Source organism: Lates calcarifer, linkage group LG12 (assembly GCF_001640805.2).
Source record: "Lates calcarifer isolate ASB-BC8 linkage group LG12, TLL_Latcal_v3, whole genome shotgun sequence".
NCBI classification, from domain to species: domain Eukaryota; kingdom Metazoa; phylum Chordata; class Actinopteri; family Centropomidae; genus Lates; species Lates calcarifer.
Window position 1 is genome coordinate 19,384,255 of NC_066844.1, and position 27,695 is coordinate 19,411,949.

The window sequence follows — 27,695 nt, forward strand, 5'->3', positions numbered from 1 at the left end:
CAACAGAATTGGTTGAAACTTGTACATGTGACCCATTTCTGTTGCTAATAGGACAAGTCTGGAAACACAGTGAGATAAAAGGATGTAATCATTTACACACCCAGATTACAAATCATATACTCCCATGTGTCACAGCTGTGACTGTGTTTCGTCCCTTTACCCACTATAGCGAATGTGGTGCTGCACAGGAAGTTGCTTTTACAACTTTAGACAGTATTGATTTGATTTTTATTGTTTGTTTTATGTGTTGAAAGTTTCTTGGATTCAGATGTTTTGATCACTGCACAAGAGGAGCTGCTCTGCAACTCTCAAGTGGGCTATAACCTGAACTTATTACTTTTTATACTGAAATTGTTCATTTCTTTTAAAGAGCACTGAAAAGCAACACACAGTACACTCGCATGTTATTCAGATGAAATAATCAGTGACAACTAAAAACCTCTGCATAGGAAGTTTTGTAAAACATCATTTATTTATTAAAAAAAACTATGATAACTGTTACACAAATGATTATGCTATTGGCAAAGCAAACCAGATGTTTATAGTTTGGAGAAGCAAAAATAATAACAAAAGTAAATATAGAAAGTATAATGAAGCAAACTCTCATTTCTGACACAGAAAAAGCCAATCCTGTACAGAGCCAGGCTCACTGGCTGTACTTAATGAGTGCTCAGCACCCTGTTTTCAAATACAAAAATTACACTTTCTGTCATTCAGTTTGTATGAACGGACTTGCATAAAGGAGAACTTGAAAAAAATGCACTCTTGGGGAAATAATTCACTGACGTTAAAGAATCACTACACTTTGGGATAATTTCTTTGGGAATAAATAGATCAAACAAGTAAATGAGAAGCAGGCAAAGGTAGAGAAGAATGATGATGTAACAGTAGGTCTTACAGCTTTTAAACTGACACAGCTGCTCCTCTGTAACTATACACTCACATACACAGATTCTGAACGCTCACTACTTGTCCACTCTACTTTATTACACTCAATGCAGTTATGTAAGAACTGGTTATTTGTGTCCCTTTAACTTTTGATCCCCAGTCTGATCGTGACTCATCTCCAGAGTGGAAACTTTAAATGATAAACTCCATCCTGTGCTGTTCAGACTGAAAGATGAAACAAATTTCTACACATATGTAGGTTGGATCTAAAGCATTTTAATGATAATATTTCTGAAATAAGAAATGTAATTCTAATATTTCTACAATGCATAATGTGTCCAGCACAGAAAAAAACAAACAATTTATCAAAAGAGATTTCCACTGCTTTAACATTGTCCACATATTGTTCTAACAGTGCATTTGCCAGCTTTGAGTTATGAATTATGTATAATGTCTGGAAAATGATTGTCCTGCCACTGAATTAAACTAAATGACACAGATAAAACCCAGGGGTTAAGACAGGTAACAGCAACAGTTATTCAGTAATGATTATATTGGACTAATGGGGCGAAATACGAGTTAAGGAGATTTAGATAAAGATCTCTTTCTCCTGTGAAACCATTTAAATCCTTTATCTCAGAGGCAGTTAATCCTTTGCTTTAGTTTGTCTGGGGACACAAAACAGGTCAAGTGAATACCCCTCTCCACACACACACACACACGCACACACACACACACACACACGCATGCACGCACACAGTTTATTGAAGTGTATGGATAAGGATGTAAATGGTCATGAATGGTCTCTTTGTAGCTGACAGTCTCAGTGTCACAGGTCAGTGTTACCAGGAAATAAAACTAAACCAGGTTTGTTTAGGTGAAGTTTCTTACAATTAGTAATTTTTTAACTACTTGCTGCTGTTGCTGTCACCTCCCCCCAGCTTTTCACTCAGTATCCTTTCACTCTGTTCTGTCACTGATGGTTCACAGAGAGCAAAACTTGGTTTACATACAACAATAGGAAAAAAAAGTGTCTACTTTTTTAACTTCTTGGAAAGGACCTTTTTGAGCGGAGGGTTCTTCTGGTCGTGGGTGGTGTCCTGATTCGGGTGAGTCTGGGGCATCTTTGAGTCGTAGAGCTGTTTGAGGTTGAGGGTCTGTTGCTCCTTCGTGTTCTCGCGTTGGGCCTGGCGCAGCTGACGTTTCATGGTCTTCACCTTTTCCCTCAGGTGGCCGTTGGCTTTCTCGAGGGTGCGCACCTTCTGGGAGAGAGTCCTCACCCTCTCCTCCTCCTCAAACAGAGCCTTCTGGACCGTGGAGCATAACAACTGTAAAAAGGTAAAAGATATGTTTGTTTATAAATTTGGAAAAACAATGACTAAGGCCACTTCAGGCAAATGTGATTAACTTTTTATATGTCAAAGCACTGATCATTCACTTTCAGGTTACTTGCAATTTACTGCTCCAAGAAACTCTGCAAGTTTTCCTTCTAAATTTCATCCTGCTTTGCCATTTGAGTGAAATCATACTTGGAGTTTTCTCCCATCGTGCCTCACACAAAATCTGTCAGATTTAATATATTTTTGTTACATTGATGACGTAGCACCCGACAGATCTCCTGTTTTTGATACTGGATTCCCTTTGGGTAAATCAAATGAGAGAATGCTTCTGGTGTGCTCTTTGGGCTGACAACCAGTGCCAACAGCTCATAAGTCTTTCATAATATTCCACTGTTTGTGTATGAGTGAGTCAAAAAGGAACTTTTTTGGGGCTGCTCGTTGCCTAAAAAGAAAGAGAACGGAAGGAAAAGTCAAGAAATTAATCATTAGGTATTTTTGAGATTGTAGCTTTTCTGTCTTGCTGTGGAACAGTCTGTGGAAATATATCTAAAGAATTTATCCTGTACCGCCTGCTCTTTATGCACCAGCCAATTTATATAAGCCAAAAACAACTTACACTGTAGTTCTAGATAGGGACTAAGGGACTAATCGGAGGTAAAGAAAACAGTCACATAACATTTTCTCTCTATTTCAGTGCGACACCACTTTGACATGAAACCCAACATGCCTGTGAACCTGCGACAGACGATCCGAAGGCCTAGACCTTTCCTAGGTGCAAAAATCACCTCCAGATGCGTCTGACTGCATGCCTGTCTGCCCGAGTGTGGATTTCCTCCACGGCTCCTAATGCTTCCACATGGGCCAGTGTGAAACACTGATGTAAATTCCCTGCCATCAGATAACAACCACTGAGAGTTTTGAGGAAATGTTAAAAATGTGCTGCCGGCTGCCGGCCCACATCACTGGTTAGTACATTACTCGCTGTAATATTAGCTGCAGACTTCTTCCCATGTGCTCTTGCATACATCCCATTGGGATTTGAAAGGAGTATGAAACTTTATAATGCAAAAGATGGAGTGTAGGACCAGAACAACCAGGTTATGTAAAACTGAAAGTGTAAAATGGCTGATCACTTTCACACAAACATGACACCTTCAGTCGGTTTCTATCTCCACATCTACACTGCTGTTTCAGGCTAAGCTGCAGCGTGGACGAATACTTAAGTAATTGCCCTTGAAAAAGTCTGGAGCAAAGAATGTGACCCAGATGCACCATTTAAACCTGACTCTTTTACTAATGATAAGCCTTTCTCCTATGTACATAGTATAAAATCTATGATGGGAATGCTTTTTTGGTACCACAAGAAAAGGTGTGTTTCCTTAGTCAGCTCTGGTGCATTGTTGCTGAAGCAGTAATCAACCAGGTGAAGCATGGGTCAGGCCTCCAGAGCAGCAAAGAAAGAAAGAACCACTGGTCATTTCATCTCTCAATCTGGGAAGGCAAATCGACCTCATCGTATACAACGTAGCGGTGAGTATTTACCTCCAGTCATAAACTAAAGAGCGAACATTTGAACTGAGTCTTATGGTTTATAAATGGACCCAGTAGCATGTCAATTAACCATATCTTAAATAAGCCTTCTCTTACAATTCATGGTGAAACGTATTTTGGTTCTGTAGAAAAAGTCAGACTTCTGACAGAGTTTACCAGCAACATTCTCTATGTGATATTTAAATAGGAATTCATCATCAAGCCAGACACAAGTTATTGTCATCTGTAGCTCTTGATCTGAAAAACAACATCATTAAATACTAATCTAAGTCTATTAAGAACAGCGTATCAAAGGCTGATTCAGTATCAGAAATTAAGCATACTGACAAATACTGTAGTAAAGCTGGCATATAAATAAATGACAAAACAGAGGAAACAGAATCATCCATATAAATGATTAATGGAGTTGGTGACGCATGCTTTCTATTAAAGATTTTTAGTTTCCAAGCTGAGATTACTGAAGGTTACTTATGCAATGTTGGTGGAATAAACTTCAGAAGACATTATAGAGGTATATAGGTCAAAATCAAAGCAGCTGAGGCTGATATCTTGACTTTTTGGCACCAGTATGTTTCAAACTCCAAAAACACTGGATCCTACATTTCCCACAATGCAACTCTGTTACATAGGCCCTCCCTGCCTGAACTTTGACACTCTGGATACCCAGTTTCGTACAGGTCCCAAAATGGATTCATGTGGCACACCCTCAGCAGGACTTAAGCACAATACTGATGTGATCAAAACTCAAGTGTTACACGGACAAAACAAAAGCGATTGTATTTCATGCAGAACTGAAGCTTCTGTACATGTAATTTCCCATCTTAATTTGTTTTGCCTCAGTGTACAGCTAACAGGTCAGGACAGGGTTGCAGCCCCTCACAGCTACTATTTCTGGGTTAGTGTTAGGAACAAAATCTGTGAGAAAACACAGCTTGTTAAAATAATGTTTTTATTGCAGATAGAGTCTGGTGTTGAATCTTAGGTTGAATACGTGCCATTTGATTTACTTTGGTTTGGATGATGTGATGTGTACGGCATGATCTGTTCTGATGTTTGGGTCGGTTGTCCAAACAATGGTTGCTCAGTCCCAGAAAAATCTAAGTCTGTTTTTTATTTTTCTAAGAGGAAATCTAATCATGAGAATGATGTAAGAAAGCACCAGTGATATCTAAATGTCACTCTGTAATTATAATCACAGGCCTGATCCAAAAGTTTGCTGTTAATGGAAATACAAACCATGTTTTCATTCTCTTTACCCATGGCAGATTTTTGCTTTTATAAGTAGTCAGCAAATGATTGGAAACAGACAGAAGAAGACTGACCTAAATCAGGGGGATTATGCCAAAGGTTTAGATTCATTAAAGGGGATAAAGCAGTGGTGAGTGACTGGAAATCATTTACATACTGACAAACGGACTCTGAGACGAACTGTGAAGTTCACAGAGTGAAGTGACACCAGGTGTTTGCCAGCGGTATCTGGGTGCAAATGAGCTTTGATCAACTAGATGCTGACAGCAAAGCATGGACAGTAGCTCAGTCATCTTAAAATCTGGCGTCCATCAATATGAATGTCAAAGTCTTTAAACAGAGTAGTGACTTCCAGATACTCTCACACTGTTATATCATCAATCTACATGCTCCTGTGTGTAATCCAGGAGCAATTTTGTGATTAAGAGTTGTAATTTACTTTCATGATGTATCCACTTTCCCTGGTTTTAGTTTAGTCAGTGATTTTCTACATTCCCATAAATTCCTTTCAACATCTCCCAGAGGAGAGTGATGGTTTTTCCAGTCCATCAAACTCGTCCTCCTCCTTCAGTATTTATCATGTTCTCTGGCTACACTCAGTTCACTACTGTTACTGTTTCTTCTGTGATGGATTTCATCTGAGGGCTGCAACAAATGATTCTTTTCATTGTCGATTAATCTGCAATGTGCAATCTTGATTCAGTTTCTGAATTGTGAAAAATACCTATAGCAATTTCCCAAAGCTAAAGTGGCACCTTAAAATGTCTTGTTTGTCTGACCAACAGTCTAAATCCAAAATATATTCATTTAACAATGATAGAAAACACAGAAAAGCAGAAAATCCTAACAATTGAAAAGCCAGAACCATTTAAGTAAAAATAGTCATTTTCTGTGGCCCAGTCCTCATCTCTGCTTGAAGCTAATGGCTTAATGCTACATTAGCTACCACTAACATAACACGCCCACGTCTGACCAAACTCTCAGGGGTCAAGTTGCATTGTGGGCTATGTAGGCGCCAGGATTTTATAAAGAAGAATGAGTGGAATAGAAGAAGACAATATGACAGAAGACAAAAATTGTTCTGCACTGATTCTGATACTTTTCTTAAAACTCCACTGAGCATTCGATATGGGAGCGAAATAATAAGTTGGTTAAAATACTCTCAACCAATCAAAGACCATTGTCTCCATATGATGTCACTCTTAGGGCTCTTGTCTTTGAGCATGAGAAAATACTCCATTAAACAAGAACATGGTTTGCCAAGGAACTGGAAAAAGCAATGTTTTTTTAAGTAGATTTTTCCTTTAAACATAGTGAGTTCTTTGTCTGACCAAAACCTCAGGAAATGTGTAATTGGTTTCCTATGCCTTAAGACGTTATTTAGCTCGCCAGCTTCTTTGTAGTATTTCTTTGAAAACAAGAGAATGTAATATTGAATCCTTTTTGTGTGCGCCACAATACTTCAGGCTACTGGGCCTTATTGCCCTCTATCCCCCAAAGTATGTGTGAAGCCACCATGAATCTGTAACCACTGAATCACAATATAAGTCATTTTCACTGAATGGGTATGAGACAGACGACTTCCAACATTTTGTCAACACTAGTAACTGGTTTGCGTTGGCAGTTCTGAGTGACTCCGTTACCCTGCTGTCCTCCTGAGCCTCCCACTCCGGGGCGAAGTTGTGGACCTGAGTGCCAGGAGTGCAGTTGGAAAACTGGAAAAGGCTGGCAAACATGCGATGGTTATCTACAGTGTCAGGGAAGATGGGGTCCTGGAAGTTTACTCCATGAGGGACGATGTTGTAGTTCTCATCCATCCTGCACGGCAGAAGGGGAAAAGGTGTGAACAATGGCAAAAATGAACATCTACAAACAGTTACCCATGTGTAAAAACACAGCTGCAGATGCTTTCTCGTCTCTGGTAAAACAAAAGTTGTAAGGTTTGAGCAACAAGAAATTGTGTGACACTTAACCCTGACTTTATTGAGAAGACAGATCCATTTAAATCAAACCAAATGAAGAGTTTTTACCTTTTTATCCCCAACTCTGTTTCAGTCTCTAGTGACAGCAGCATTCAAAGTTGGCAGATACATGTCAACAGTAAAAGTTGGAGCATTTTGGAACAAAACGCTCAAACATTTATATATGCGCAGAATTTCAAACAGAATTTCAAACAACTCAACTGGTCTATTTTTGTGCAGATTCAAACATTATGTAGATGACTCAAGCCAGCAAATTACAAGCCAAAGGGATTCACTGTGCATGTTTCATGTCTTCTCCTGCAATGTGAAGTGTGTGAGGGAGGAAGCGGCATGTTTTTCCATACATCTGGATTCCATCTCATATTCCACCTCAAGGGACGTCAAAAGTTTGGTTGTTCCTATCAGAGACTGTGTGTAGGTTTATATTTGTGTGTGTGAGAGGGGGTGGGGGGATATGTTGAAAGAGCAAGAAGAAAGCTGATGTTTTGTTTCAACGGGTCAAAGGTCAGATGTAAGCAGAGCAACCAGGAGGTCAGAAGATCTGTGGATCCAAGGGAATTTGAGTGGACTTAACAACCAAGGAAAAATAAGTTAATAGTAATTGTATAGTTGTTGGTAAATGGCACGCAGCCCATGCACACTTCATGTACGAGTTTCATCTCTTTTAAGGTTCTGTATTTGGTTGTTTTCTTGAAAGAACGAGTGAGAGATAGGCTTAAGGAGTGAGATATAGTTTAACATTTTTACAGCAAGCATATGGCTGATGCGGCGCACTCAATCTGTCTCATTTTAAAGTCCTGAGGGAGGTCCTTTCTTCTCCCCACTAGGCTCTGATTTGTCTTGTCCTGGGAGCTTATACTCATGATTGACTGGAAAAACTATTTTGGTCTGAGACGCTGTTGTTGAGGCTTTTACAACAGGAAATGTTCATCCACTGGAGACTGCGATGAGAACTTTTCAGTTTTGGCTTCCTAATGCAATGTCTGGAGTTGCGGAGTGGCCACAACAACACTCCTTAGCAAATCCAAACTGATCCGGTTTAGGTTTGTGACAGAGATTCTCATGTTAGAAAGAATTCCACAGTGCAGGACATGCAAAGGCAGTCTGTTAAGCAATATGTCATGTCTTTACACCAACTGATGGGCAATTTTCATGAAAGCTACTATCACTCCATGAAACTTTGGGTGCTGTGGTGCCACATAACACATTAGGTGACAGCAAACAGCACTTTTATCATCCAGACGTACTCAGACAATAAAGATCCATATTAAAGAAAAGAAAAGAAATACAATTCCAGTAGCTCAAGGAGAAAATGAAGGAATTGTTGGGAAATGCACTATTATTTAATGTCCATCGATTCCCTTTTATCCTTTGCGGAATAGAGTCTTCTGCAGAGGAAAATGTTTTTTTTTTTTTTGTTTTTTTTTTGCCCCATTACATCCGCTGACAAAACACCACTGCATTTGTTTACTGGCACAACCACTGCTTCTTAATTATTATCAGATCTGCACTTAAATGGAGCTCTATTGTGACTAGCTCCAGGAGGTTTCTGACGGTGGTCGCCTGGCTGATTACAGGGATAACGTCCGGATGTTTTCACCATCACAACAGGGGACGGCAAAGTCGTCCCTGCGGGTGTGATTAACCAAAACCCATTAAAAGCCTTTTAGCCATCATCCCAGCTCCACAATACACTAAATCACACATGTGAGTGTGAATTTTTTTGTGTATGTGATATGTAACATATGCTATAAAATATACTATTGATGTTGGCCCTGCTGCAGACCCTCATGTGGGACAGCCAAACATTAAACTTGAGGAATGCTTTTCAGTGAAACCCCCCCCCCCCGACTATCGAACTTTTCATCTGTTTGAGAGAAAACGCAGGACGTGAGAGAAATATCAGTAGGCCTGTCAGCACGCGTTCCCTTCATCAAGTGGTATACTGGTGTATTTCAGCAGTGCAGGGCTGACAAAAGGTGGTCCTGCCGGCCATTGGCATGCTGATAACTCTCCAGAGTGAAAAAAAATTCTTTGTAGGTTTACCTTCAAGCTGTTGGGAAATGTCTGGCACTGTAATTACACTGGCTGGAATGCAATAGAGGTTTCCTGAGCAACAGTGTTGTTTCTGTCCAACACAGACATTTAAGAATTAACCTGCCACATACTTTTTTGAAACCTGAGTGGAAACGTTGGCAGGTTATTAACTACGTTATTAACCTGAAATCAATATGGCACCACATGGACAGATACTGATTAAAAGAGGACGCGTGCAGACGGTGCCAGTCATCTGCCTCTGAGTGCAAATCTTTTTTTACTGGCTGACGATTGATTGAATCCTCTGAGAGTCTTTACATCCTTTCATGACAGATCTCAGCACGGGTTTGATGAGTTGCTGGTTTTCATTGGAGAGACGGGCCAGGCACAGAGAGGAGGTGAGGTTCAATCCATGGATTTTATATTATACTCATATTACGCAGGTGTCTTGGTGGACTAGTAGTTAAAACATATACAATAGCCTAGACTGTGATGGCAACATCCCCTGGTTTAATTTAGCGTCACTAACACCTCCTCTACAAACATGCCCTTTGTCAAATATATTACACTTAGAATTCTGCTCAAAATGTTCAGTCCTCTGGACAACCAAAGTATTGAATGCTTATCACTGATATTCAATAAAAATGTTTCTTAAATGCCTTTTCAGAGATTTCCCAATGGTTAAATACCACCTAATTGATGAATGTCCTCTCCTCCAATAAAACATTTTACTCTCATAGATGCGTAACACCGTGTCAGAGGGGTCCCAGACTCAGGAAGATCAGACGGTTGAGCCAGTGATGATGTAAGTGTATGACCGAGAGGTCCTAGTCTACACAGTCTCATACCTCATGGTCTGATCCCAAATACATTTAATTACTGTAAAATGTACATTTGACTTTCTGGTTTTTCACATTCATATTAAACTGTTTTTTTTGTTTTTTTTTATTTAAAGTGAAGTACACTGACTGGATATGGATTAGGATAAGCCTTTAGTGCCTCCCTTTGGAGAAATATTCAAGAAAAGCAACCATTCTTGCAGCATACAAACATGTCAACAGTGCAGGAGGCCCATCATTTGTATGTGAAATGATCAAATTATTTAAGAAAGACAATGTAGTATCACATGCCCATTACTATTGCTATCCCTATTACCCTATTGTTTCCCCTTTTTGCATTTCATGGTAATATTTTCTAACAGGAAATTATGTTGAAAATTTGTAGAAAATGTGTTTGATGTTTTTATTCTAGCTGTGAGGCACATCTGGATAAGTGGTGGTTGCAAGTGTTATCTCTTGGCAGCAGTCACAGAGACAAACTTTTAAAACTTTCAACAGATCATACAGCTTCTGACAAAATGATATGCTTGAAACCTTACACCAGATTGATAACTCTGCATAGAATCTATGCAGCAAAGTTTAACTGATGCAGCCTCAATGAACAGTTCCTCCTTCTTCTTTTTTCTTTAACTGGTGCATAAAGTGGTAATTGTCTGTTAGAGTGAGTGACTGAATTTCTTCACTCATTCTGTAGCCTGTGAAACTGACAAAAAAAGTGTTGTTTTTTTTTAACAGGGAATACCAGGGATTGGTCTCTTACCTTAGAAAGAAGTAGTAGTTGTTGTTTTTGGTCACACTGTAGGAAAAGCAGGGGAAGTAGCCCAGGCCGGTGACATTGAACCTGGAGCCGGCTGGGACCTCCAGCATGCTGCCCCACGCCTGGTCGCACAGCAGCTCGATCTCGGCGGAGAAGAGCAGGTCGGTGTCGTGCTGCCACGGCAGGTAGTTGTACACACTGTACGACTCTTTGTGCAGCGCTAACACCTTGGCAAATACTATGATCTCCGCCAGCTCGGCACGGCACGCTTCTGTCTGCGGTCTCCAGTCGTGGGGCAGCTGACATCCCCAGCTCCCATCAGGACCGGCCGTCGCTAGAATAAACGCCAAAATAATCCACATGATCCGACAGAGAGGAGACGACTGTGGGTCACTGAAGCGCACCGAGGCACACGGTGCTGCTGATGGATGTATTCACGAAAATAAAAACTGCAGACCTCTTACACCATGCACATATTCCACCAGTGCTGACTCAACTGATATTCACAGTAAGTGAATTTAAACAAGAAAACAGCCCCGAACAGTTGGTAACTTCTCTGCGGTCCCTGCTCCCTCCTCCAGCCACAATACCTGCGATCAGTGGATCAGCCCATTCACGCCACCAGCATCCCTTGTTAAAAAAAAAAAAAAAAAAAAACTTTGCCTCTCACCTTTGAAATGGTATCAGGAGGAGGAAATGAACAGCTTGCAATCGAACCTGCGCGTGAAATTGCCAAAATAAACTTCCGTGCAAAATTACAACAAATCCTCCAGCTACAAGATGTGATATTATGTGGCATTTAGTGCAACAAAAAGGGTTGTGAACCCCCTACCCCAAGCAATAAGAGACTATGATAAGAATTAGAATTTCTGAAAGATCAGTGGCGCCCTCTAGTGACTATATGCAAATACACATAGTAACTGGCAGTTGAGTTAGTACCTAAGTTTCACTAGATTTATTTCCCCCCTCCCTTGTCTGTGATGTAAAAACAGGGAAATATGTGAACCTCTACCGAAAGGCTCCTGAAGGTCATGACCTGGGGAATATACATCAGTGTCTTTTCGTGGGCCAGTGGCGCAATGGATAACGCGTCTGACTACGGATCAGAAGATTCTAGGTTCGACTCCTGGCTGGCTCGAGTTTTTTTTTTATTTTTTTATTATTATAACTTTTACTGTACATTTGCAAACCATACATAACATATAGCATCACAGGCCGTTATTATATGTGGTTAGACCCAGAGGCATATATGAGCACACATACCTCAGTATGCAGTAAAATGCTGCTCAGACTTGCGTTTTATCAGTATTAACAATCACAATCACATTTCTATAAAATGAGTGCTTTTACCTCCGATTCATTTTGCCATGATAGAGTATTTCTGTATTATTGCATTGGTACTTAAGTAGAGTAACTGAATATTTCTCGCACCACTGAGTAAAATGAAAATGGAGGGAAAATTCCAGAGAGCCAGGATATGGGTGTTGTGTCCTTGTAGGGCCAGTGGCGCAATGGATAACGCGTCTGACTACGGATCAGAAGATTCTAGGTTCGACTCCTGGCTGGCTCGACTTTTCAAACTTTCACCATACATTAAGTATCTATACATAGTAGATAGCATCACTGGCTGTTATTATATACATTGGTTCATGAGTATTAACAATCACAATCACACTTCTGTCAAATTGGTGCATTTAACTCTGGTACACTTTGCCATGATAGAGTATTTCTGTATTATTACTTACTTAAGTAGAGTGACTATTACGGCGCGAATGTTTCTTCCGCCACTAACAAAAATAAAAATGGGAGGGGGTCCTGAAAGCCATCACCCAGGGTATAGGCCTCAGCAGGTTCTTTATAGGGCCAGTGGCGCAATGGATAACGCGTCTGACTACGGATCAGAAGATTCTAGGTTCGACTCCTGGCTGGCTCGACTTTTCACCATCGTTACTGTGTATCTAACCATCTTTGAGTAACAGTAGAACATCACGGACCGTTAACATGTGGTTAGGTACGTGCACACTGGTTTTTAACAACTCTTGACTTAGTCAAAACATGTAGACACATGTAACCGTAATTGAACACATGTAGATAATAGACAATGTGTGATGTGGATGTGGTATAAATATTGCCTTGTTTCCAAACTCAGGGGGGAGAAGACAGTGGAGTCAATAGAGTAATGATTTAATATTGGTCTTCTGCTGAGCGACAGGACTAAAAAGATCCTGAGAGGCATTACTCGGGGGGCAACAGGTCCGGCTATCTTTCTGTAGGGCCAGTGGCGCAATGGATAACGCGTCTGACTACGGATCAGAAGATTCTAGGTTCGACTCCTGGCTGGCTCGACTTTTCATCATCGTTACTGTGTATTCAGGCATTTTTGGCAACATACATCACGGACTTTTATCAAATGCTGTCCGACCTAGAGCCATGTAAGTTAGAACTACTCTTTTAGTGAAAATATCACTCCTTTAATATGAACGATATGAATTTAGACTTTCCAGGCTGATGAATGTAACCTGAATTTGATATGTAGTTTACAATTGATAGAGAACACGTGAGAAGGGGAGACGTGATTTAAAAAGAGCCTGAGAGTCAGGACCCAGGGCACACATGACGCTTAACATTCTCTATCGGGCCAGTGGCGCAATGGATAACGCGTCTGACTACGGATCAGAAGATTCTAGGTTCGACTCCTGGCTGGCTCGTGTTTTCTTCAGCGTTACTAGGTATCCATGACACTTACGTAAGTTCTAACATCATGGAATGTCACTGTATCTGGTTCTAATAAAAAGTAATTTTTCACAGGACACCGAGTGAGCACAGCTGAGTACAAAAACAAGACCTTGTCGTAAAAGCACTGCTGGTTTTATTTCATAGCTTGCGTTTCAGATGGTAATCAGTCCTGGTCCTGCTATACACATTATGGTGTGTATAGCAGGACACTATACATCCTGCTATGAAAACCACTGCAGTGATAGTTAGAGCTACTGAACACATTTTCCCAAAATTTACTTTTTAAGTCCAGGGATTGATGTTTTTAATGGAAGCAGTTAGTTGATCGAGATACCCTGACTGAATAAGCTGAAAATGAATTTAACTTTTATACAGTCACAGTATATGGAGATAATTACGCCGATAGGTGGCAGCGTCATCAAGCATTAATGCTTTGTGAGTTGCATTTGGTCTCCATAGGTTTATAGGTAACTGTTTAACACTAAAAGATGTTTTCTCCTCTTCACAGTGTCACCATCATATAAGAATTATGTCATGAACAAGAAGAAGAAAGCTACAAGCACTGGCTCATGACATGTACTTGTCTGACCCACTGTTAATGTAAAAAATATTTATTTGTGCAGCTTAAAATGTTTCAGTGGCTACTGGGAAATTCCACTGCAGTCAGTGAGTCACACCATACTGCAAGAAAAGTTATTTACCACAGCAAATACAAAGTATACAAAACTGTCAATCTAAAAAGCTGTTGACAGGACAAACAGACACAACAACTCTCCATGATCGCTTTGGCCTTGAGAAACACAGTACTGATACAGTAGTTATAATGTGTTCCTCACACAGTGACACATTCTTTCCCTTCCCACTACTTAGGACAAATCTATCCGATGCCTGTTGTCCCCTTGGGAATGCTGCTGGGATGCTGGTGGGCGTGGAGATTTCTCAGGTGACAAACACAAAGTGCCAGGAGCTGGTGGGGGGGCACAACACTCGAGAGATAGAAGAGACTGCGTGAGGACATGGCTGCAACACTGCTGACTGCGATGCTCATGAGCAGCTACATCTGCGAGGGAGGTGAGACGTTTTCTGTTTTTTTGTTTTTCCTCAGAGATGATATGCCACTACTGATATTTCATGACAGAATGCAACCTGTCAGCTCTTATCTGGGAAATTAATGCATCTATGTCAACCTGTTTGCGTAACAGCACTGCTGAGAAAATCCACAGCATCCGGCTTCCTACAGAAAACCAGAGAGAAGCGTGCATCTGAGTGTGTTCCAGGAGGCTGCAGTACAGAGGTCAGCGAGGCTGGAGAGCTGGGAGAGATGGATGTAGGATACGTAAGTTCTCAACCATTCACACTCACATTTGATGCTAAAACATTTGCTTTTAGGTTTGGGAGGAACACAGTCATATTGAGAAGTTATGTCTTAATAATGTAATTCAGTACATGCTTTCTTGTCTTTCTGTTAAGTTATTATCTTTCAATATTCCCCTTTGAACTAATTAAGGTCAAGTTTTGTTTTACTATAATACAGTAAAAAGATATGTTCCAAACCAGAGTTATTTTAGAATGTACTCAGACTCTCATTTTTCAACATAAATGTAAATGTCAGTACAACTGAACTACAGACGATATCAACAGGAAGGTATTGAATAAAAGTGGGCCATTGCTCTGTTTGGGCAGCCGGGGTACCTGCACAGAGGGAGATACTATCCACGTGAAATTAGGCAACATGAATAAAGACCTCGTCCAGAACCCGGACTCAGAGTTTAGAAGCACTCTTCTGTTCGACAGGGATAAAGTGAAACTCAATCAAGCAAGTCACTCAGGCGTTTACCATTACCGTGTTCCTACATACCAGGCCTGCAGTCTGAAGACAGAGTGAAGGCAGGCTATTAACATCGACTTTGTTACTTAGTGCACCTGCTGCAAATATCAGATGACGAGCATGAAAGCCAGCAGAGAGCTGGAATGTGATCAACTATGATTTCTGTCATGTTGTAGCATTTGATCCAGCATACCTCATGGATACTACTGGAAATCAGAGCCTGTGTTGTTGTGTATTATGTACTAAGTTTGGAATAAATGGAACAACTCATTTACAGGAGGACACTCCCAGCCTGCTATATAATGGAGGTGCCGCTCAAAAAGAGACAAACTATGTAAGTTGTTAAAGTTTGGTGTTGAATCTTGTGTTGTTTTTAAATTAATTAAAGTTATAAATCCAATACAACTCTGCCTTAACTTTTGTTTTGTAGCTGAGTGCTGGACGGGAAGCTGCGGTGGTGGATGAAGGATCTGGGATGTAGCCAAGAAGGGAAGCACAAGATGACAGTGTTGTTGTTGGGTAAAAGAAGGCTTGGGTTTCCCAAAACTATCCAAGCACCAAGGGCAACTTTACTTGATACAAAATCAATTGAAAACAACACATTTACAATTCTATAATTACATTATAAACATAATCACAGAGATTAACTGCAATCTTTGAGCAAAGAATTTATATACTAAACAAGGTTGATTTGGATTAATTTGCATGCGTAATATTTTTTAAATTAAGTTAAAATATTATGAAGGTTGATTATTTAAAGAGCAAATTTCATGTATTACCTCCAGTTACTGTTTTACGGTTAGTACTTGATATGTTACTGAGGTAGAAACAGAAAAAATATTAAAGTAGATTTGAAAATTTCAAAACAAATATTTAACAAAATACAGATGTACATATTCCAATTCCCCAGGGATTTCAAAAGGTAGACTAATATTTGATTATTCTTGTAGTGTATTACAGCTAACATTAACAATGTAGTTGTCTTAACATGAAGCCTATGTACATGTTACATGCAAACTAACAAGTCTTAACAGTAAGCTTCATATAAACATTTTAATAAAGATATATTAATGTTTACTCGCTTTGTCTCATGTTATGTGTTGAATGGCAGATTCAGATGTGATGACTCTTGTGACCCCTTGTTCCTCCTCTATGTTTTTTCCTCTCATGTACTCAAGGTTGCTGTTTATTTGTTCCCTGTGTCTTAGGAAGCATGTTTATCCACTCAGTCATCCACTAACCAATATGGACATGATTATTTTCTGTACTGAATAAAGATGAATTTCACACAGTGCCCTAAATTAGATATCCACGCTGGGTGACAGTGGCAGTAGTAGTTAAAGAGGCAGTAGCTCTTTAATGTTGCCTTCAAGTGCTCCAAGACATAATTCAAACCTCATTTTTATAATTTTGCACTATATTGACTTGCTATTGCTGTCATTGTGAGAGTTGTCTGTGTAGTCCTCTATTCTGGGATTTGGACCTGTTTGTCTTGTATGTTGTGTTATTGCTGTGTTGTTTTGACGCTGTTTGATGCAATCTGTCCATCAGGGAATTAGTAGCCTATAGAAGCTCATGTTAACACTGGATTGATTATTTGGAAACAACTCATTTACTGCGAGGAACAACAGCACAGCTCATGCTCTGACCTGTAGCCTGTAGCTTTTAATTCATATTTGTGACTTCTGGATATTCGCTGACACAACAGCATGTCCTCTGTGTACTTTCTATTTATAAATCAGCCTGTAAGGAGGGCTGCATTCAGTCAACAAAGACAGAAAACATTTTATTCCTCTTGACTACGTTAAATAACAAAGTCTTGTCAGACTTAATTGCAGTTGTGAAATATGTGTCGAAGGACTATTTCTAACTTTGAAAATATGCAAAGTAAAGTTTTAGTTCCCATGGTCACATGCAGATCACGGGCTTAAAGAGTCGTTTTTTTCCTCGCACTAACATCTCCTGAACAGATGACCAATGAAATGAATGAAAGTTGAAAGTACACAGATTTGAGGCGTTACTCTTTTATTTTAACAATTAACGTAATATCTTGCCACATTTTAAAGCATGTGCTTTCTTTAATGTTATAACTCTAATGTTATGCGCCAATAATCGTAGTTATGCGCAAATGGCTACAGGCTACTGCCCCGTAATGATGCCTTAGAGTGCCTCTTGTGAGCTCTTACTTTTCCCCTTCAACACAGAATTTGACGTTACCCTTTAGGTTGTTAATATTAACTGTGCTAAACGTTATTCCGTAGAGTACATCATCTTAAATGGCGTAATATCTCGGTTTATCGATTAGAAAGTAAAATCTCCACTTCCGGGTTATATTTAGCACATTAATTATCTTGTGGTGTCTGATGTTGGCTTTACATATCCCATTTCCGATAGCACAGGAAGGCAGCACAACCGACGGCAGTAACAGTTACGGCTTGAGACGTTAGCTTTAGCTGACAAGCAACAAACAGCAGCGGTGTCGTCCAAAGAAATTTCATCTCACAATGTAAGTCTGTTATGTTTCTACCAAACGTATTTAAAAATCAATGCTGCTCGGTCAAACTTTGATGAACATACCGGCCTTCCGGGTGGTTAGATGAAATGAGACCACAAGGGAAAAAAGCAACGCCCAAAACTTTGCTACTTGCTACTAGCACGCAACAAGTGCTAGTACGTTTAGTTTTCGAGATGTGGCTAAGCTAAGCTATACGTAGCAACGATACACTAGAACTTTGATACTTGGTCCAACGCAAACTATGTCGACGTTACTTTGTATAAGCTTGGCTTTCTTCTGGGTTCGGGTTTGGTGTTTGGTTTATCTAGCTATTAACTACGTGCATGTATTCGTTTAAAAACAAATGTTGCTGTGTGTAGCCACTGTGATCAGAAATCAATCCAGTGTTAGCTAAATAAAATTAGTTGTGCAAAGCTAACTGGAAACAGGAAATGTATTGATGGTTAACTTCTCTGTTTGTTTTTAGTCAGTAATTGTGTAAGTCACGTGGTGCACTTAGGACTGGGTGGTCATCTATTGTTACTGTTTACTGTCTATCGACGTTATGTTAGATTAAAAATACAGAACAAGCCAAATCGTAGTTTCCTTGAAAAAAAATCTATTGTTTCCGTATTTCCATTAACCTCCCCCACCACCATTCCCAACCCAACACCACCTACCACCACTACGCAGGAAATCTGTCCAGATAATATACACATAGAACAAGATGTACAAATCAAGAAGATTATTCCAAATTATGTTGTAGCCCTGATCATATCTGTCCATAACGGCTCAGTACTTGTTTGGGTGATGTTAGCCCTTTTGCTGAACTTAGTTGCAGCTATAAAATATCCAAGGTGCATTTTATCTAAGATTTCGTTTCAGAGCATAAATGCAATTTTGCTTTTGGCTGCAGTCAAACTTGCAACCCAGAGTTTATCGATTATTTGATTAAATTAACAGTGTTGCGGACAGGATCTCATGTGGTTGCAATTGAATCAAGCATTTAATTATAGTTGGTTGATTCAGAAATGATCTTTGCAAAGTCAAAATGTTGACAGTATTGTTCAGCCCTTGGTGATGAAGTCTACTAATAATTCACAGCCACAGTATAGAATACAAGATAAAAGATCTTAACTGCCTAATATTGGAAGTTTGGCAGTAATTCTCTCCATTTTTACAATGCAGTTGAGAAGCTATGAGTACTACTACTTTATACATCATCATGAACAAATTAACAGAAAAACATAAAAGAGGAACTAACTCCTGTAATGCAATTGCTCTTGCAGTTGCTGTGACTTTAGAATGTTAGTGTAACACCCGTGTAGACATCTTGCACAGAGGTAGATAGCGATGGATGGGAGAGAAAAAAAGTACAGCCCTGCTGTATTCAGAATGAGATGGCCACATTTGCTGGGTCTTAATTGTCGGCACTAAAGCCTATTTTGTCATTTTGTTATTTTATATTCAACTGAGGAATTCTAAATAGCTCATTTTAAATATACTGACTTTGCAGTTTTATTAGAATCTGCTAGCAACCATCACTAGAACCAAGTTGGCAGTCAGTAGACCTTTTCCATGACATGTTGAAATGTCAATGCAGGGAAAGCACAGGCGTAATTTGTGGCACAAATGATTGATGCAGTCCATTTATGTCAGCCACTCACCCTGTTACTGTGCAAGCTGGCTCACACTTAAATGGAGTGGAGTCATCATTAATGTTAAAGTACACATGTGCTTGTCGTGGCATAATAGGTCAAAATATCTGCTGAGTAAAAGGTCAGTAGAAGATATGGTTATTCTTAAAGAACAGAAAGGATAAGACTACAAAGTCATGCATCTATATGTTGACATTGCAGAAAAAATGAATTATCTGGTTGTAGGTAAAATAGAAGAAATTCACAGGTTTTTGTCAATCAAATGTGAATATTTTCTGATTTTTGTCATCAATGATAGTAAACTAAATATATTAAAGTTTACATCTTGTTAAAACTAAGCAATATCTGAGAAAACAGTGCCATGTCATAGCAGGAAACAAATGGGTGTAATTAATTATTATGCATGCTGGTTCAGTGCCATGACTTACCAAGACACTTAAATGGAACTGAGGCATTGTTAACATTATTGGTTACATCTGTGCTTTCCCTACTATATTATCTTAAAATGTCTCCTTTGTAAAGGCCCAGTTGTAATTTCTCTGACCCTGTGCATGTACTGCTGGTGTATGTGGCATCAAAAATAGTATAAAAATGATCTCATCCTGAAAAGAATCCTCCTCTTTCCAGCCTTTTTTGTTTTTTGCTTAATAGTCCACAGAAGGCTACGTAGGTTGCGTATCTGTGTGTTAATTCTCTGTGGAGGTACGTGAGAGTCATTCATATTACACAGAATCATTTGATTCCATGTTAATGACACCATCAAGCAAAGCACTTGAAACCAGGCCCAGCCAATAAAATCCAATTGCAGAGCTATAGTATTGATTCACTCCACCTTTGGACCAGCAGTTCCAGTCTGACTTGTGGCCTCGAAGGTCAAGTGCATTAATAACAGCAGCAAATTAAAACATATGCAAGAATAGACATCGTAAGGCTTGCCATCTGCAGTCCGTGTGTGTATTAGAAATGAAAATTTGACACTTGCTGGAAATGTGTGTTATCTGCACGTGTTTGTTTTTAATAGGTGTGGCTTTGTGTGTTTTTGTGTGTCTCGTCTTACATTTGTATCACCTTTTAGCTCTAACCTTCTTCATCCTTTCATGCTGGACTGAGGGCAGACTGGATGCTTCAGTGACCCACTATTGCATATAGTGGTATCACTACAGTGGTATTACGAGACGGAATGGGAGGAGGCTAGTTGGTTAGCGTGCAAACTTCAGTAGAAGAAATGATAGAAATAGAAACAAAACAAGAATTAACATTGATGGTGCTTTAAACTTACATATAGCATTTTTAAGTCCTCAAAAACAGAAATAGTGAATAGGTTTGTTTTCTGTAAATTTGATGTTGTGTTGCTTTCATGGGGTCTTGGGTGTGTAACGGGGGAAACATAAGCAGATTTAGCCCATCCATTCACCATTGTTGGGTTTGGTGTTTCCCTTCCATTAGGAAGGATTTACGTCACGGATTGTTTTTCCTCAGGAAAGGAAGTAGGTTAGAGTTACCAGCATTCATCAGTGCAGTTTACATTGAGTGTCTCTGTGTTGTTTAAACCTTGACATCAGGAATGCAAGTCAGCGGGTGTATCTCACACCTAGACCTTTGCTATATTTAAAGTTGGTATCAACTGCAGTCACCTCTGCAATGCTGACAGATGTTTATACAGTCTGCTCAGCTGTGATGTTTACACACTCTCCCAGCCTCTCTGCTGTGTGTCAAGTAGGGGCTGCAGGTTTAACTGGCAGTCGGGCTTATGGTGTCTGTTTTTTGACTTTGTTATGCAGTAGTGTACATCATGCATATATTGATAAAAAGCTAAAGCACTGATAGTACGCTCCCTCATCTGTTGTATGTTCCTTGCTGCTTGCTACCTTTTCGAGTCCAGGTAGGGCTTGGGTTCGTAAAATCCCTGGGATTCTGGAGAGAGTGGAGTGAGTAGTCGGCTAGAATATGCAGAAGTGCGTCCTAGGTCAGCTTCCTCATTCATCAGTACCCACTGACTACTCTGTTATGGAAACAAATATACAGTATGTCTAACACAATCATGGTTTCATCTTATTAGCACAGTCTTGAAAATAACAAGTGCCCTCTTTCTGTAATACCAGGAGAAATAAGAGAGAGGTTGTGAGGGTTTGGGTCAGCAGACATCAGTGTCATGGTCAGCAGGTCAATGTAGGTGCATTTTAAGAGATGATCTAATTTGTTGAATGATAAGAGATCTCTTTGTGCTACTTATGATCAGGTTCTTTGCCCTTTTTTGGCTTGCACTTTTGTTCCATATATTGATTTTAATATTTAAATTTTTATAAGCAGCATATGTTTATCTAAAAAGTCATGATAGTTGTGCCTGTCCTGCTAAGAAATTTTTTTGTAGTTTTGTTTGTCACAACACATGATAAGGGATGTTTTGAACGTTGAAAATGTTTTGTGGGTTTTGGTGTACCTGCTTGCTGTGTGTAGTAACTGTTCTGCATGTAAAGGAACTGACCCCTCTTGGTTTTCTTTTAATGTGGGCAGATTCTAAGTAGTCTGACGTAAGAAGCCACATAGGTCCAGTTTACTGAGTCTGGTAACTGAGTCATAACAATCCCTGTATGATGCTTACAGTTTACTGTAGACGCCTTCAAGCCATCCTCCCAGTTTTAGTGATCTGTTGTCACTGAAGAGCAATGCTCTCTCAAGTCAGAGGGTGGCAGCAGCAAACTATTGTACTGTGTCCTTGTTAAGAACATTCTTTCCCAGGTTGTTAAGAAGGAACATCCATCCGTCCGTCAATTAGCTTTCTTTTAGGGTTTGCAGGGGGGCTGGAGCCATTCCCAGCAGACGTTGGGTGAGCAGTGGGGTACACACTGGACAGATTGGCAGTCTATCACAGGGCTTGAGAAAGAACAGACCTCAGAAAATAAGGATTAAAATGCGTGCTTGCAGTTTTAGATGGGTTGGGTGCATGACATCATGTCCAAACGGCACAGCTGTTCATTTTTTCCATGTGTTTCACTCAGCTCTCTATTGTCAGGTATTTAACTGTTATGAAGCATTGATGAGCACTAACCTTGCAGCATATCTCTCAACCATTTTTAAGCCATATCACAATCCAGTGTGTTTTTGCTTGACAAATTAACCAGATGTAATCCATCCTCAGTTATGATGTGATTATTATTTGGAATCACACCTCAGCCACCAGACAGACATGGACCTGACATGTTAGGGAAAGTACAAACTCACCAATTTGCTAAGTGCAGTTAGAAGTGGACAAACTAAACTACGAATTGATATTCACATTGATCAGCCAGCACAACATTTCCAACTTAGAATAGTTTGTTTTCCTGTATAATTGTACTATATCAATGAGGGATTTTCAACATTAACATATATACATTTTTGTGCACATGGCCAGCAATTCTGCAAGCTGGTTTGGAGTTACTGAATTACTAGTTTTAGTTTTCACTTTCAATCATCATGTAATTGGAGTGTCATTCCCTCAAAGTGGAGGTTATGTTGTGTAGCAGACATTTACCTCAGACAAAGAGCCCACCCTTGTCTAAAAAAAATCTCTTTTTAAAAAAATCGTTATTTTATTAAATGATTTAATGACCAGAAATGTCAGTGACAATAATTTGTACATTTCAGGCTGTGTTGTTTGCTTTAGCCTGACTCTTGACTGCAGCATGTTCAGTGAGGGAGGATCAATTCTGTCATATGTTGTGCAGTAGACACAGTGTCCTCTGTATGTGTTTTCATGCTGTACCGAAACCAAATGCCACTGACTCGGATTATGTGGACATTGAAATTGAAGTGACAGATGCCTTACCACTTCAGATGGAGATTGAGTTACATGGTATGTAACAGAATCCTTTGAAAAATCTCACAAGAGGCTAATATTTACACTTCATCATTTTACCAGGTCAGCCCTTGGTCCAGAAGGCTCTGGCGCAGCGCCAGGCAACAAGCGCCTGCAGCAGACCCAGGCTCAGGTGGATGAGGTATGATATGTGTGAATACTGCTCTCACATGAGACCCTTTAACTCTGCCCCAGTCAACTGTATGTTTTTTATGAACTCAATGGAATTTTTTACACTCTTCATTTCATCACACAGTCTAGACAGTTCCTTTCAAACTGGGTGGAAATTCTAGTCAAATTTTCCTAGTGTACATCATTTCTCTCATTAATTCATCTGCACTGTTTGTGTTGACAAGATATTACTTTGATATCTGCAGACAGCTATTAGCTTGTGACGGACTAAATTATTTAGAATCCATGTCTTCAACACACAGAAAGCTCAGATCAGTGTTAAGAGCCCAGAGATAGCCAGAGTCAGCTGACCACCCTGAGTCGTGACAGTCCTGTAAGCTGCAATGAATCCACACAGACTAATTATTCATGTCAAAGTTTACGAGGCTGTTGTGACTCAACATAGCCAGGTATCATCTTCCTTACTTTTTAACATTAAAGAACCATTTTTGTGCATGTTGTAATAACTCTAGTTGCACAAAGAAGACACTTTGCACATTGTGCAGCTCTAACTGTACCATTTTCAACAAGTAGCCATGAATGCAAAGATTGATCTTGGGATTTTTAAAAATAAAAATCATGATTAATCTTATCTAATTTTATTTTAATTTTTTTATTCAGCCCTAACCTCCACTCTGCTCTCTCTGCCACTCTCAGTGACTCCCTTGTTCCTTAATGTCTGTCTCAAGCAGAGACTTGCATAACCCTTGGCAGCAGTTTCATGAATCACCACAATGTGGAATCAGTAGCTCTCTAATGCTCTGCCTCCACATGTCAGCTCACATGCCAGGGAACATTCAGTGAGAGCCATTTCTTCTCCAATTTTTAGAAATTATATTCAAAACCATGTCAGTGAGGCCACTAGGTAGAAATGGCTGGCAAGTCTCTCCCCTCCTGTGGGTGTCACTCCTAACCCCCTTTCCTGTTCTCCCTCTCTCTTTCTCAGTTGTGGCCCCCTTGAGGTTAGCCCCTCCTACGCAGAACTTTAACCTTAGCGTGTCACACAAAGCCTCCAATTGGCTGCCTGAAGTTTATATAATCACTGTCTCCATGGTTATGTAAGGCCTGCATGGGCCTACACACTCCACTCCACCCTGCTGCTGTCTGGGAGGAGGGGCAATAGGTTGGGTTTGTGGATCAGTGGAACATATAGGTTATGTTACGCAGTGGTACTGTTTGTGTGCACATGCATGTCTGTGTGATTCAAGGTGAACTCTGTTATTAAGCTTAGATGTGTATATAGTTTTAATTATTCATTTATTTTACCTTGTAAGGCGTGGTCTCTCCTGATTGGTGGTCTTGTTTGGTAACATTTTTGGAGGTTACTTAACACTTAAAAGTACTGATGTCATCAATGCCGTTTGTACAGTGTATTGGTGCTTTTCCAATCATTGTCTCTGTCCTCTTTTAAATAAAAAAGAACTAATCAAAGCAGGGATTGATCGATCTCACACAATCTAACCCTAACATTTAGATCCTTTACAGCAGGAAACATTCATATAGTACTGAAATTCAACCAAATATTTTATTCTTGTGTGTGACTGTGAATAGGTGGTGGATATTATGCGTGTTAATGTGGACAAAGTGCTGGAGCGTGACCAAAAGCTGTCTGAACTGGACGACAGGGCAGATGCACTGCAGGCTGGAGCCTCCCAATTTGAGACCAGTGCCGCTAAGCTCAAAAGGAAGTACTGGTGGAAGAACTGCAAGGTGACTAAACACAGTTTGTTTCAAAAAAACACACTCTTTGTCCCGCTGGAAATGTTAATAAATGAACTCTGGAAGTGGTCTTATACCGCTCTCGCCCTTAAATGGAGTTTCATTAGTTTTAGCAACATCAGTGATAAATTGTCTGACCACACAACACATAGTATACATTGTCCATATATGAAAAATTATTAAACAAAATGAATAAATGCCACAAATGCTAATAGTCTTTACTCTTAACAAATGCACATTTTGATTCTAATTGAAGGGTAAAGTGCTGAATTTACTGTATCTTTACCTCATGCAGATGTGGGCCATCCTGATAGCTGTCTTATTGATCATCGTCATCATCATTATTAGTAAGTATGGAGCCTATAGTTGGTATTAAGTACGACTGCTTCATTTAACTACTTTACAGAGATTTCACTTTGATCTGGATTGTTGGTGTTCATCCAAATCTGTTAATTTAGTGTACATTTAAATTAAAGAAATTAATTAAAGAAGTCCATCATCTAAAAATTTCTTACTTCATTCACAGTTTGGGCTCGGTCGTAAAACCGCCACAGGGGAAGGAGGAGTGGCAGAAACAATGAAGAAGAGGAGAGGAGCAACGTGTATAATTATTTTCTCCGAGGAAGAGGTTACATGGTTACTGGCTACTGAGCTCCACAACATTTTTCCCCTCCCATAGGGGGTCTTCATTCCTTGTCCTGGATTGCCCTTTGAGTGTGTGTGTGAATGTGAGTGTGGGTGTGTGTGTGGGTGTATTTGTACATTTGCCTTAGTAAAGGATTGCCATAATACCAGAGTTTTACCCAGCAGTACCACACCATACTAGACCTCACTAAACTTTAGAGTGCCATGCCATATGCCAAAGAAAAGAGAAACACACCTACAGAAACAGGCTGATAATTAAACTCAAACTCAACTAAAACCTATAAAAAAACAAAATATAAATGAATCACCTTGACAGTATAACAAAGCACACACACACACACACACATTCCAACCTCAGGACTAGAAGTGAAGGATACTGTTGTAAACTCTCCTCAACTTATATTTACTTTTTTATGTTTTACTGTATTAATAGCCATTGATTGTGTGCTAGGCTAAGATAAGTGCCTTTGATGATATGCTGTTGTGTGTTAGTTTAGATTGTAACAGTGATCCTGCATATCATGGAAGAGAGACCCTTTTGCAACTTATACACATTTCTACTTTTCGGAGTGTAATGCCAATATTTAGATTTTTCTCCTCATTTAAAAAAAAAAATCTTGATTTGATGTTATGCGAATTACAGTTACAGTTTATTGATGAATAGTGGGATTCAATGCCTTATTTTATTTATGCACACAATTAAGTTCTCTGTATAACACCTTAAATTTAGGATCAGATTTAGAGGAATTTCTTTGGTCACCCAACAACAAAAGACTAACCTGTAACATGCTATTGAACCATCTGATACTACCTGTCTTTGTCCATCAGCCTTTGAGGTAGGACTTAGTGTAAAGTATAAGCTAGTATGAGCTTGTATTTAGGTAAGTGCCTATTCGTGTATTCATAGTGAAGACCAACAACCTCACAGCCTGACAATGGCTAGAGAAACTGCCACAAAGTGTAAAAAACAGAACAAAAGTTCTACACTGGGTCTATAAATGTGGGATTGTCTCAATCAGCTGCTCCCTAGGATGTGCCATAAAGTTTGCATCTGTAAAATATTCAAGCACAACAGTAAGAATATGAGACTTTAGACAGATGCCTTAATCGGTTTCTCCAATGGAGAACAGCCAACAACACAGCCATACCTTATTGACCATATTTACCAGCCAGTTAAAGAGTAGTGCCTTCTGACTGTCCTATCAAATACAGTGCTGCTTGCATCAATCAGCTGAGCTTATTAACCTTTAATAAGTCTTCTGTTGTTTCACACTGGCATTTATCCCATCTGTTCAATGTAAAATACTCCTCACGTGTGATATTTTAGTTTTATTATCCTTCTAACAATAGCCTTTTTTGGTGCAATCTATTATATGTAGGACTAATCTTGGTGCTCAGCTCAATGGTGCTGAGCATCATGGGTGTTTGAGTGTGGATAAAAAAACTTTGTTGGGCAACACCAACACAGAGTGATTGCTTTCCCTGCTGTTGCTTCCATCTTTATTAAAGGAAACCTGTTTTAATCAGACAATTTGGGATTATTTTGTACATCAGTTTAGTTCTGTCTGACATTTCATCCAAGCAGAACTGTTGATGTGTTTTTCAGTAGTTTTAAGACATCTAATTAATCTCTTAATTGGCAGTTACATATATATAATTGACCATACTATAGTAATTAAAATGAACACTAACACAGGTATGTGCTCTTTAGACATTTTTTAGTGTATAGATGTAGCTCTCAAGGAAATAGTGTAATATTTGCAAAAGCCACAGAAAATTGTTTTAGATGCTAGCCATTGATCATAGATGTATTGAAACGTCAACATCTCCTGTCAACAACAGAAATCTGAGGCCAAGTTACTTCCAAATAAGTGCAATTCTACTCTTTGGCCCTAAATGCCTTTTGCTTGAATAAAACAGATTTAACTTAAATGACAATATCTTGTCTGGGTGTTTGTTTGTTT

General features: G+C 39.5%; 2 protein-coding genes and 5 non-coding genes across 7 annotated transcripts; 6 read left to right on the plus strand and 1 right to left on the minus strand.

The window, feature by feature from the left end:
- Positions 1-442: 442 nt before the first annotated feature.
- Positions 443-11,463, minus strand: ccdc3b (coiled-coil domain containing 3b). Its single transcript, XM_018685861.2, has 3 exons — positions 10,646-11,463; positions 6,671-6,845; positions 443-2,216 (listed from the first exon to the last, which is right to left on the minus strand). Exons 1-3 carry the CDS (start codon positions 11,002-11,004, stop codon positions 1,923-1,925), a joined length of 828 nt encoding a protein of 275 aa, XP_018541377.1. The 5' UTR covers positions 11,005-11,463; the 3' UTR covers positions 443-1,922.
- A 244-nt stretch (positions 11,464-11,707) lies between these two features.
- trnar-acg (transfer RNA arginine (anticodon ACG)) lies at positions 11,708-11,780 on the plus strand. Its single transcript has one exon. It is a non-coding gene; the product is annotated as a tRNA-Arg (tRNA).
- Positions 11,781-12,139: 359 nt separating this feature from the next.
- trnar-acg (transfer RNA arginine (anticodon ACG)) lies at positions 12,140-12,212 on the plus strand. Its single transcript has one exon. It is a non-coding gene; the product is annotated as a tRNA-Arg (tRNA).
- A 290-nt stretch (positions 12,213-12,502) lies between these two features.
- Positions 12,503-12,575, plus strand: trnar-acg (transfer RNA arginine (anticodon ACG)). Its single transcript has one exon. It is a non-coding gene; the product is annotated as a tRNA-Arg (tRNA).
- Positions 12,576-12,914: 339 nt separating this feature from the next.
- On the plus strand, positions 12,915-12,987 carry trnar-acg (transfer RNA arginine (anticodon ACG)). The gene has a single exon. It is a non-coding gene; the product is annotated as a tRNA-Arg (tRNA).
- A 290-nt stretch (positions 12,988-13,277) lies between these two features.
- Positions 13,278-13,350, plus strand: trnar-acg (transfer RNA arginine (anticodon ACG)). Its single transcript has one exon. It is a non-coding gene; the product is annotated as a tRNA-Arg (tRNA).
- A 4,196-nt stretch (positions 13,351-17,546) lies between these two features.
- Positions 17,547-27,669, plus strand: vamp3 (vesicle-associated membrane protein 3 (cellubrevin)). Its single transcript, XM_018685849.2, has 5 exons — positions 17,547-17,712; positions 23,260-23,338; positions 24,919-25,077; positions 25,382-25,433; positions 25,613-27,669. Coding segments are annotated over exons 1-5 (309 nt in total). The 5' UTR covers positions 17,547-17,710; the 3' UTR covers positions 25,630-27,669.
- Positions 27,670-27,695: the final 26 nt, after the last annotated feature.

Excerpts from the sequence above, each read along its gene's own strand:
- ccdc3b (XM_018685861.2), bottom strand. The coding sequence starts at position 11,004 with ATGTGGATTATTTTGGCGTTTATTCTAGCGACGGCCGGTCCTGATGGG. Across the intron at positions 6,846-10,645 it reads AACTACTACTTCTTTCTAAG|GATGGATGAGAACTACAACA; the intron begins GTAAGAGACCAA and ends TCTGCCGTGCAG. Across the intron at positions 2,217-6,670 it reads AGGCTCAGGAGGACAGCAGG|TTGTTATGCTCCACGGTCCA; the intron begins GTAACGGAGTCA and ends ACCTTTTTACAG.
- vamp3 (XM_018685849.2), top strand. Across the intron at positions 23,339-24,918 it reads CCCAGGCTCAGGTGGATGAG|GTGGTGGATATTATGCGTGT; the intron begins GTATGATATGTG and ends GACTGTGAATAG. Across the intron at positions 25,078-25,381 it reads ACTGGTGGAAGAACTGCAAG|ATGTGGGCCATCCTGATAGC; the intron begins GTGACTAAACAC and ends TACCTCATGCAG.